Source organism: Prionailurus bengalensis, chromosome A3 (assembly GCF_016509475.1).
Source record: "Prionailurus bengalensis isolate Pbe53 chromosome A3, Fcat_Pben_1.1_paternal_pri, whole genome shotgun sequence".
NCBI lineage: Eukaryota > Metazoa > Chordata > Mammalia > Carnivora > Felidae > Prionailurus > Prionailurus bengalensis.
The window spans coordinates 41,806,915-41,819,196 of NC_057354.1; the positions used below are offsets into that span (position 1 = coordinate 41,806,915).

Below are 12,282 nucleotides of genomic sequence, written 5' to 3' on the forward strand. Positions count from 1 at the left end.
TATGTTCTTCCCAGTACCTGAATACTTCCATTAGGGAGAAGTCCTACAAGCTTTATCTGAAGTTTATTTTAAATAGAGCTTTAGGACCTTGACATAATATATCCATGCAGACTGAACTACTGGTTCCAATTTTTCTTTTCCCTGCAGCAGCATATATCCAGTCTTGCCATGGCTTCTTGGTGGATTGAGTGTTCCTTGCCCCTGGACTTTGGACTTGGTTGCATGACTTGTGTTGGCCAGTGGGACACTGGCAGACATGATGCATCAGCATCTTCTGTGCTTCTGTCATCATTATTATGGCCACTGACCCTGCAGCACAGACCTCAAAATGAGACATCAGGAGTAGACCAACACTATCTAAACTTCAGATGATCCGTAGCCTACAAGTAGAGCCACCTCAACCTACTTACAACCATCAGTAAGAAATAAAAGCTTTTTATTTTTTTATGGGTTGTTTGTTACCCAGCAAGAGCTGACTGATATAATACCTATCACAAAAGATATCTTAAATAATGAATCATAATTGTCTAACATGCAAATTAAGACAATTAACAAAATAACCTCACTAGACACTGGCCTAGCCAGTAAGACTGCTTGACCTTCAAAGAAGCATTAATAAAAGTGCTCTAATCTATTTATCATTCAAAACTTGAAATCATGTAGGAAAAAGAATGTAAATAAAAATTACCGTAATTATTACTTGGGAAGCATAAGTATTCTCTCCAAGGGATGCACTTACATTTTTTAAGTAATGAGAGAGGGAAGACAAACTGTTTTGAAATGTTCTTCAACAAAGGCTGAATAAATTCACCCTGCCAACCACAATTCTGTAAAACAGGCAGCTGTGAACAAAATGGATTTTAATCAAATTCAGATGAAATCAGTATTTCGAAGTACTCAAAGAGGTATTGTCTAGAATGCATTAACAAGTTCCACAATGTAAATGTTTAGGCCTATGCTACAACAATGAAAATGCCACAGAACAAAGTATGTATGAACCTTTTTTTTTTTTTCCTTGATGCAAGAACTCATTACAACTGAGACGATCCCCCATTAGGCTGAGTATGGAGATGCTACACTTCCTCCCTATAGTAGCATCACAGGTCCAGAACTCCTAAAGAATGAGCCAGTGGAGACAGAGGGAGGCCTGCAGGATTAAAGCCACAGTGGATAATGGCACAAACACTACTCCCCTGGCCTCTACAGGGACAACCTAAGGTATGACAACCTTCATGGGTAGTAAATCAAATTCTCATATCAGGGAACATACTTGATCTCAAGATAAAAAGTATGCTTAGGTGAGAGAAGAGACATGTAAAATTTGAATTGCCGGAGGCCTCTTCTATTATGTGGTGAGACCTGAATGTAATCCTCATTGTGGCCTACCTGGGTCATAAAGCAGACGGAAGATGTTATAATGAATAATAGGATGTCTATGCAATGCTTGTATTTGCTGCATGCTCCATCTATGAATAATATTAAAGACCATAATTTATAACATAGAATTATTTTTTTTTTAATCTATGAAGACAAGCAAGTCTGTCTAATATTTTTCATTCTTTGTTAAAGTTCTTATGCTGCTTATGTACTGTTTCCCTCCCAACTATACTGTCCCTCTGCTAACATCTTAAAGTTCATTCCCTCTGTTCTTCATGATCATTAGTTCTGTTCTTCTTATTAAGGATACTTAAGAAAATAATCAATGGGGCAATTTTTAAGAAAGTATTTTCTGAAAAGAGCAAAAAAAGGGGGAAGTTATGTGAAAATTATTGATAAGATATTAGAAGGCTACCATGGTTCATTTAAGAAATTCCTTCCACAGTAGATCTTCCGGCCAAAAACATGACAAGCTAACTAATTTTAATGATATCCTCATCAGAGACTCAAAACCCTTCATGTATAAGGCAACAGGGTGTGTATGTGTGCATGGGGGGAAGGGTGGAAGTGACAAAAAGCTCCACCTAAAAACATCTGAACCCTATTGCCTCAAAAAGTCAAAAAGCCTCTACATGGTTATTGCAGATAAGACAGCAGCCACCGGTGTGTAGATCCTAACACACTGGCCAGTTTCCTGCCCTTTCCTGTTTACTGCCCCACACCTGGGGAGAGGAAAATCAATGATGAAGCACAGAACACATTAAGTAGCTTGTTAGTTCTGAGGGGGAAAGAAGGAAGGTCTGTACTTTGTGGCCAAAGGGAGCCGGTGAGTTTCTGGGTTAAGCTTTGACACTGCCCCTATCAGTGATCAGGAGTAGAAATGAAGAGAGGACTATGGCATTTATATTGTACATCATCCAAAGGTCTGGCTAGAACAGAAGAATGACCCCTCCATGCCAAGGCTAATATAAATGGCTTCATGGAATCGCTGATTTGCTCAGCTGCCTGCAACATTCAATGAGTAGCTACCATGAGCTCATCATGATCCCGGCTAGAAGTGGAAGAGAGAGGATGGAGCAGTGAAGAATCCACCTCCTTCCTTCTAAGACTCTGGAATTTAGTAGAACATACACATCCAAGAAACAGGAGAACACTGGCTGTGAAACCTAGGACCCGATGAAATAGCTAATAAATATAAGACACGCAACGGAATTCCTCATAGGAATGTTGAACAGAGATGGATAAAAAAGAAAGGGTCACTCAGAGGAGAGAGAGCTTCTGAAGAGCCCAGTTTCAAGCCTCTCACAGAGGAGGAGGGCAGCTGAGTACCGGATCATACTTTGTGAAGAGAGACATACCTGAAGCTGCCATGGGCATGACTCATCTCAGAAGGCAGGCCAGCGGACCAGCTCGGGCCAGCAGAACATGCTGGTCAGAGGCTGTGAGTGATGATGTGTTAGGTGGGAGGCGGAGAGGGAGGGCGGCCAGAGGAAAGAGCCGAATGCCTTCTGAGGTGACCCTGCAGCTGATAAGATTGCTTACAGAAACCGTTAGAAAAAGTCAGACTTGAAGATGAAGAGTCTTTCCAGGACAGAAATATAAAAGCTCGGAGAAAGTCCTGGCATGTGGGGGGGCATGTGGCATAGGGGGAAGGGTAGTCAAAACTAAACCAACAAGTAAGGAGTTGAAAGCACATAGGTTGGAAAGCAATAGTCAAAAAGTCTGAAAGGAGGAAGGAAAAGGCAATTAACTGAGGAAGAAGACACCACAGGGCATGTGGTGCTGTCTCCATTCCATGTATTATAGTGAGAGGAGGGTATTTTAAATCCCTGGGTCCTTCCAGGAAGCTTGATGCATTACTAATGTGCTCTGCTACAGAGCTGTCCTAATCATGGCTAAAACGGAGGATGTCAGTGAAGGTCACTGCCAACCGGGCACTTTTTCAAGCAGCACAAATTAGCCTGCCGGAATCCAGCAGACACAGACATATTCCAAGCCACCCTACTAGAAGTCGACATGAAGCCAAAAACAATCAGAAATGCTTTAATCACCTAACAAATAATGAGGCAGACCCAAATTTACAAGGCTGAGGTTCAAGAAAAGGAAGCAGGGTGGTGATAAAGATATTTTATCAGTGCTCTGCTACCCCCGCCTTTTTTTTAATTGTAGATACTTAACATATTTACATTTTCAATTTTAGAGGTCTGCATTTTTCTAGTGTCAAATCAGTTAGGTACACAGAGCCTTTCCGGGTCCTTGACTATTCTCATAATGTTCATTTTATTAAAAATCTCAAAAAATATGCCAAGTATTTTTATAAGTTTCCTCCTGAGAGCCTTGTCAAGTGTGCGATGAGCCACAGAGCCTCATCCTGAGAGCTGAGAGTCAGTTTCCAGACCTCGGGTGCCACGTTCTGACTGCCCTCAGGACACGGCATGCCAGGGAACAAATGGACGTTCTGGGCTCCTTCAAAGTGCTCAGCTGGGCTATTTTTTGAATCTGATGGGAGTCTGAGTTTTTCTGGGAAGACAAGTTGGATGGTTGACAAGGTTTCCTTCTCTGGAATGACGACATACCTGAATTCGCTTAAAGCACGACATCTGGTCACATCAAAATGTGCTCGTGGAGAAGGTGTGTTTAGAGACTGAGTGTGGGGATAGAAAACTCGATCTTCCCTCAAAAGGGCAATGTGGGTGTTCAGAAGGACTAATGACTGGAGGTTGTCTTGGCCGGGGTCACCCTCGACTCTGACTGTCGTGTAGAGCAGTAACTGTACCTCTGCCAGAGAGGGGATGTTGACTTCCATATTTCCATGAAGAAAGTAAATCATGTCAACCAAGGTATCCTGGAATCTGGATGACAACCGAACACCGTCTGCCAAAACTAAATCAGGGATTTCTGCTTTCCAGTCAAGAGAAAGCTGAACCAGATCTTGTTGGAACAAAGGGTGATTAGTGCGGACAGCAGCATCAGACTCGGGCATCAGGACACACAGGAGGTCACTGCAAATCTGCTGACAGAGGGTTTTGCTGTAACTAAATACGGTGAGCAGGAGACTCTCTGCAGAGCCCAAGAGTCTGATGCTCTGCCCACCAAAGCCGACTTGGATTTCCTCTAGTCCAGAGAGAGGCAGAGCATGAAAAATGCCCATTGAGGCTGAAGGGTTATCTGACAGAACCAAAGCATATAGCATGGAATGAAGCAGAAGCAAACATGCTGGCTGAGGGTCAGGTTCTGTGCAGTTAGCAACAGCAAGCCAGTAAACACCTTTGACTTCCTTTATGTCGCCTGAGAGTTCTGGTACGGAACAAGCCACGTGCTCAAGAAAGTCTTTTAGAGGCTGCTCCTGAAGTTTCAGCATCTGGGCTGGGAATCGCACAAGAGTCTGCTTAAATGCGGGTCTCCTTCCAGAATCATCAGATTCTAGGTGCAGCACTGAGCTTGCGGAAGAGTCTGGGGATCCTGCAGCAGCAGAGGCAGCAGTGAGGCCTGATGCTCTGAAAGGCATGGTGCCCTCTGCTGGCCTGGCGGCTCCTGCCTCTTCAGGAACCCTGCTGCCAGCCTGAGCTTCTCTGGGGAAAGAATAAGGCTCTGATGATGCCTGCTGTGACCTCAGGGGCGTGGCCAGGGGAAAGTGTTTCAGAAATGGTAATCTTCTGATAAATGTCGTCACATGGGAGGTGAGCCCCCTGGGGTCACACAGGTTCCCTATATGCCCGGCTTGGCGGATCACCTCTGTGCCAGCCTGTAGCAGGTGACTGCTGGTATCTTTATAAAGGTCTGCCAGCCTGTGGTAAAAATAGCCCAACCCGCTGTTTCCTTCTGTCCTGATATTTATCAGGGACTGTGGAGAGTTAGCTTTTTTAGCATCTAACTCTCTCTCGACTTGCTGCTCACCACAAAACTTCCCGGCGGGTGCATGCTGAGGAACGCTGTGGGAGGCACCCTCCTCACCAGAAACCGTTTCAGAGAGGACCAAGCAGAGTAACTTGCTTTGCCTGGTCTGCTTGCTTCCATTATGTAGAGGCACTTCTTGGGACAAATCTTGCAGCAAAGTCCAGCTGGACTCGATTCTCAAGTTGTGTTTATCTTTATGAGTCATCACATCATTGAGATGTTTGGACCGATGCTGATGTTTTGTGTCACTGGTGTTGCTTTCGTTAAGAAATGTGATTTCAGGTAGACTGAAACGTTTTGGTTGGAAACAGCCTGCACACTCAGGATGACCGTATCCACGATCACTGTTCTGCCACACCTTGTGTACGGAGGACCGATGTCTTCGCTGGTGGGCTCTCTCGTACGATGCTGAGGAGGGAGCAGGAGATGCCGAGATGCTCTGTGTCGTGGGAGGACCCGGATGGTTGTTCCGCTCCACCTCCCTCCCCTCTTCTCTGCCGGAAGGGCCAGTGACATCTCTGGGCAGCAGCGGGGCAAGATACCTTTTCTGTTCAAGATGTCAAAAACAGTTGAAATGGGGGTTGGCAGCACCTTTTGCAAACCTTTTTGCACATGAAGATTCCTGCAGTCATTGGTTTCATTGTGCGGATTAATGCAGAGGTTAAATCGAAAGCCTAAGCTATTCATATTGATTGATACATGATTTAAGAATGGATGATCTGATTCACACACAGGACATCAATTTCCATATTATTTATCTTACAAATTGCCAAGTGTTTGAAAGAAATATGTTGTGCGGGATTGATCCACAGTATCCACTTCTTGGTCTAATATTTCAATTGCTCCAAAATAAATCCTAAGATCTTTCACTCAATTTGCAAAAGGTCAGACTTAGTTGTGAAAATAAGTCCATGACTGTATGTCCAAATTGTAAAAGTAATCAGGGCACACTTAATGAAAATCAGATGACAGGGCCAAAAGGAAATTGACAAGTATTTCAACCTCAGTCATATTTCTCTTGCCTCTTGGTTCACTTCATGGGAATCTTTAATTATGCCTGCCCTGGCTAGACTGCCGTGACCAGAGCTACGAACCAGCACTGTGAAAGGCTTCCCCGCTACAGGCCAGGCACAGTGGACACAAAGAAATAACAGGCAACGTCCTACACTTCACAAGGTTACCTGCTAGAGATAAGAATGTCTAGAGGAAGACAATGTCATTACTGGACCAGCCGGGTGGAGGCGTGGCAGTGGCCAAAGTCAGCTAAGCCTCCTGTGGGACACCCAGCCCTTCACCTCTTGTTCTCTGTTCTGTAATATATGGGCGCCATCTGTAAGACTTCTACCATCTAGTTTTGTTTTGTTTGTTTTTGTTTTGTTTTGTTTTTTAATTTAGGAATGTATGGGAAGGACAGGTCCCTCAGTGGAAGAAAATACTACAAGTAAAACCTTACAAATCGTATGCCCAAATAAACCTTGGTTTGACAATCCACCAGAGAAATAAGCTAATCAACCGAGAGTATGTCCTTTGTACTACTGCCAACTCACAGTCCATAAAATGAGCAGGGTTTTTAAAACATTGAGAAGTGTTCAGTTTCATTTCCAAACCCCATATCTGATTCTGATTATATAATTCTGCCTTTTAAATGCAGACCAGGGGAAAGGATACTGTTACAAATGAAAAACTGGGCAAGGAGCCTCCACCACAGTTACATGCCATTCAAATAAAGTCCAAGCAGTTTTCAACCTGCAGGATTCCGTTTAATTTTAAGTCCATATAATAGCTTGCCTTCCCTATTAGCCATTAATCTCACTGGGACTTCAAAATTCTAATTACGCAACCAAACATTAAGAAAATTTAATCACACGAGCATGCCATAATTTAAGGCGACCTTATCAATCTGAAAAATCATTACCTACCTCATATTTTAGCTTACGTTGAATGGTGCCATTGTGGAGTTTCTCATTATCCTGATAAGAAAATAAAAAGCGCTCTATATTAAATTATAGCTTGTTCATAGAGGGAAAAGAAACTGATTTGATTAGAAATATTTATGGGAACAAAATTCTAAAGAAACATACTTACTCAACAATGACATCCCTTCTATAGAATTTATATTCCCAAGGTAAGTATGACTCTATCGCTCCATCTGCCTGTAAGGGAACTGAAGCATCTATTCCTAATCTTAAAATTCTAAGAATAATATGAACATATTAAACAAAATTCAATAAATTAAATAAATGAAATAAAACTTCCTTAGGACCCTTATTAACTTGAGGAATAGGAATGAAATGTTTCTATTTTGATAAAAATCAACATCGCATATACGTATCTTCTCAAAAGCAAAATTATATATCTACTCAGGATAATTTATCAAGCAAAATTAAATACTTAAGGAAGTTGGTTGTTTTTTTGGAGAAAACGGAAAAATGTTACATGTAGAATCTTTATAAGTCAAAGTAAATAAAGCATTTTAGTAGACTCTATATTCAGTTAAGAATTCCCCCAGAAGTACAAAATTCTTAAATAAACAAAGTTTCTCTTGAACCAATACTATTTATAACATGTTAAGCTCCACCCAAGCTATATTTAATTTTTAGAGAACATTCTGCATCTCAGTTTTCTCACCGAGAAACAATAATAAGGGGGCCCTCACCACTACCTCCACCAACTTATGGAGAGGTCACCTTGAAAACTAATGATGGGGTGCATGGGTGGCTCAGTCGGTTAAGCATCCAACTTTGGCTTGGGTCATGATCTCATGAGTTCGAGCCCAGCGTCGGGCTCTGTGCTGATACCTCAGAGCCTAGAGCCTGCTTCAGATTCTCTGTCTCCCTCTCTCTCTGCCCCTCCCCAACTCACGCTCTGTCTCTGTCTCTCAAATACAAATAAACATTAAAAAAAAAAAAAACTTAAAAAAATAAAACAAATGACTGATGGCTTGGCTCCCTCAGCTCACCCTCGCCACATCTGCAGATGCACTGCTATCCTCGCCAATCGCGCGATGCAAATCCTGAAGTCGTCGTTGGACTTCTTCTTCAATGTAAGCACTGATCCTGCAAACAACAGAGATGGGGGAGGTGGCACTTAAAGATTTCTAACCACAGAGGGCATCTGAGATCCTCAGTTTACTACACCCTTCAAAAAGAGGTGCTCTCTCATTCTAAACATCAAACATAACAACTCGGGACCTTGACCATTTTTCTACTTTCTAAGAAATGCAGTGCCATGTGTTCATGATCTGGGTTTTCTCCAAACAAGAGAGAAGTGGACTAATAACAGAACCTTGAGAATACAAGGGAGACGACATGATCCCATCCACATCTCTTCTGGCTCTCCTTGGTGGAACCCCTGCTCCAGGAGAATCACAGACGCTGGCTTCAGAAGTCTCCACGGCCTCAGACCAGACTCTGAAAACCCACACTTCATTCACCAAGCCTCAGTTTCTTCACATGGAAAATTGTGAGTGTTATTTTTCATATCATAAAGTTATTTAAGAGGATTAAAGGGGAGGGGGAGAGTGGGCACAATCTCTATGAATCTTCACTATTCCAAGGGAACAATGGCTTGAATTGTTTCTGCTCCATCGTGTCTCTCCATAGGCACCTGGCTGTGAGAAACCACATTTTAAAGGCCCCTCTACCTTTCAAACTGCCTGGCATGTGGCCAAGACAGTGGAAGCAAGAAACAGTTGATGATTGAAGCAGTTGTCAACTAAATATATGGCACCCTAGAGAATGGAGGTGAACGTGTATGAAGTACAACCATCCACCCAGAGAAACCAGGAAGACCGAAGAATTTTAGTTCCAGCTAAAATCTTTCTAGTGGCTCAGACTGCCCACATGGAAGGCTTGCTTAGCTCCAGACTCTCCCTCCCCCATACAGACACCGATTAGATGGATTATTTAAAATTAACTGTTTTGCATGTTTATTTCTTAGCACACTAAAAAATAATCTGGTTTCATCTTTCTAAGCACATGTGCACTCCTAGAAACATCTCGGTACTATGAACCATGCCTTGATGATTTCCTGAAATGTGAGGCAAAGAGATTAATATTTTAAGTAAAAGAGCACAGAAGAATGGATAATAAAATGCAGTAGTTACCTTTCAATACTGAAAGAAAAATCATGTGCAGCTGACCCAGAGCCAAGGGCACTTACAAATGAATTACTTCTCTGGACCTTTTACTTAGAGTTTAAACTAGCCCCACTGAAGATGCAGACCTAGAGTTAAGGGGCCACAGAGGCCCATACCATTCTTCATACATTTTGATATCCAAATACATGTCACCTACTGCCCAGGGCTCATGACTGCCCAATTTGAAATGTCCCCAAGACACAGCTGGAGTTGACGAAAATAATCCACTTTCTTATAGGCAAAGAATGATTAAGTCAACTTATCTGAAAGCTCTAAGTCACAGAGCAATTTACAATACCACTCAAGTTGAAAACCATTTTACTATAGTAACATCAGGTATATATGCTATTCATGACCATTCCAAATATACTGGCACAGTTTTTGTAACAGACTTCATCTATTTGTAATTAATGACTTCATAAATTAACTGTCAGCACGAGGTCCTTCTTCTTGGTATGGTTCAATTAACTCTACTTCTTTGTTCCTCTCAGCCTGGCCTTGGTTCAGTCCTTTCTAGATGACGTGGTTTCCCTGGACCTTCCAATTCTACCTTCTCACACAACACTACTCCAAAATGACTTGGGTTTGGATGGCCAGTCCTCAGATCTTTGGTTCACTTCAAATGATACCTCTCCCCCCAGGCAATAAATTTATGGAGACAAAGTATACATATCTCAGAGACACCTATCACTAGTCACCTCTGACAGATCCCTTCACATGCACACTGGACAATACAAGGTACAGTGAGTCATTAAACCACATGGCAAATGTAAGTTTGGCATCAGTTTAATGTCCAGTACCTGGCATCCATCAGAGGGACCAGGTGAGATTTTTCAGCACTAGATGGCAAGCTGGAAGAAGGAGCCTTCCCCTCCATGGTCCCACGATGCCCCTTTTGAACACCATCAACCTCACAGATCTTCTGCTTCAACTGCTGGATTTCATGCTCTAATCTACAGAGATGGGAGTTACATGAATTCATTCATGAACAGTATTTCCGGAGCATCTTCACTGGGTGAGACATTGTTCTTGAAACCATGGGGGATCTAGACACTTTTTGCAAAGAGCTTTACCTTCTAGTAGTAAAGGTGCCACATATGCATCAGACAAGGTATAAGGGGATAACAAGCCATGAGAAGGATTCAGAACAATGCTGCAGGTGTTCAAAAGTTGGAGAGAGTTTAATTATCAAGGGCAAAGATATTCCCACAGTGCTGAGCCAATCCTCTGAGGTAGATGTACAGGATTCTGAGCCCCCACCCCTGCCTCAACAAAACAGTTGGTCTTTGACCACATATGGGGATCCCCCTACATACCTCTGTTTGACAAAAGAGATCTATGCTTTAAAGAATTTTTAACCACCACCAACCCAAGGAGGATCTGCATGGTCAAGGCAGTTCTAAGTTGAATCTTCAGAGGCCCGTAGGAATTTGGCATTTGGAGATGAGGGTTAAGGGCTCTCCAGGTACAAAAAGCAATATGAACAAAGGCCTACGTCACAAAAACTAGAAATCCACTTTGGCTAAGGCAGAGGATGTGGGAAAGAGAAACAGGAGAGAGACCTAGGAAGGCAAGGTGAGTATCTTGAGAAATTAAACCACTGTAGAACCAAACACTTATTTCCAATGATAAATGATACACCCAATATGAGGTCAAGTGTGTGTAAGCTCATTCTCCTGCTGGCCCAGGGATGCTTGGATCCAGGGCCAGGAGGCTAGAGGGCCAAGATTGCCAGTAAATTTGGCCCAGGAAACATAGGTGCTACAGCTCCCTCACTGTGTGAACTAAGGTGAGTTAATGAAATCTGGGCCTCAATTTTTTCATACACCAATCTGAAGAGTCAACTAGTCTAAATTCCTTCAGTCCCAAACTTCAAGGATTCTAGCTTCAGATGCTGGCACAGCATGATCCTACCAGCTCTCTGGTGTTACCAACAGCAATTTGATGGACCTACAGGAAAGCCAAGTTCTCAACTTGCAGGGATGTAATTACAAGGTCACAAGGGTCAGCACTCATGGGTTCCATGGAAGCAATGCCCAGCCCAACTCAGCCATTCATCTGTCTGCTGATGAGCAAGTACTTACTAAGCATCAACTTCCACAGCATGTAGTCTTTTCAAAGGAGGAAGAAAAATGCATAAACATTGACATCAGGGGCCAGTTGGTGGGCCAAGAACAAGGGAACAATATTAATACAAAGTCTTAGAGATGGTAAGGAAAACGAGCCAGATATAAGCAAGTAACTGCCAACATTTATAGTTAAGATGACATGTACCAGAGTCGGTCAAAGACATCTTTCAGGAGTGGGGCAGTGGAAAAGATACCACAGAGCAAAGGGGTTGTTGGCATGGGGTCCTGAAGCCCCAACAGGATTTCTATGGGTGGCAAGGGAAGCAGGGCATCCCAGGAAAGGATTGCAGCACATATGAAGACAAGAGGACGAAGTGGCTCAGAGTGGGCTGGTGAGTAGACCTGCCACTTTCTAACTGCGTGACACTTGTCCCCAATGACTATATAACCACTGGGTGGAAAAGATGACAGAGAATGGATTAAATCTTGCTCATAAGGAAGCCAACAAGGAAAGCCAAGTTCAGTGCACTGTTGTCTAAGCTAGTTCTACTTGAATTTAAAATTTCACACTTGTGGGATTTCACAAGCGGCTGACTCAGGCCGCACGGCAGGCCCTGGCTTAGCTGTGAGAACCCAGAGAGATAATAACACACAAAACCAACACCCACAGAAAGCTGCAGTAGCATCACAGCCAGAGCAAAGAGCTCAGAATTTGTTGGCCTGAATTGGGTCTTAGCAAAGTCTACTCCATCAAAACACATGAAGCCAAAAGCATCCTTTGTGTGGCTTCTGGAGGAACGC

At 42.9% G+C, this 12,282-nt stretch overlaps 1 protein-coding gene across 7 annotated transcripts in view; it reads right to left on the reverse strand.

Annotated features, from left to right (window-relative positions):
* KIF16B (kinesin family member 16B) overlaps window positions 1-12,282 on the reverse strand; it is a 289,278-nt gene that overhangs the window by 85,958 nt on the left and 191,038 nt on the right. For 4 of the 7 annotated variants that reach the window (XM_043602919.1, XM_043602921.1, XM_043602920.1 and 1 more), the window contains 4 exons: window positions 10,213-10,365; window positions 8,234-8,330; window positions 7,194-7,244; window positions 3,405-5,821 (listed from right to left, as the gene is read on the reverse strand). In XM_043602919.1, coding sequence (XP_043458854.1) covers window positions 3,692-5,821; window positions 7,194-7,244; window positions 8,234-8,330; window positions 10,213-10,365 — 2,431 coding nt within the window. In that variant the 3' untranslated portion in view covers window positions 3,405-3,691. Of the gene's footprint in view, window positions 1-3,404; window positions 5,822-7,193; window positions 7,245-8,233; window positions 8,331-10,212; window positions 10,366-12,282 lie in introns of those variants that run through there. The other 3 variants (XM_043602924.1, XM_043602923.1, XM_043602922.1) reach the window with 1 other exon arrangement.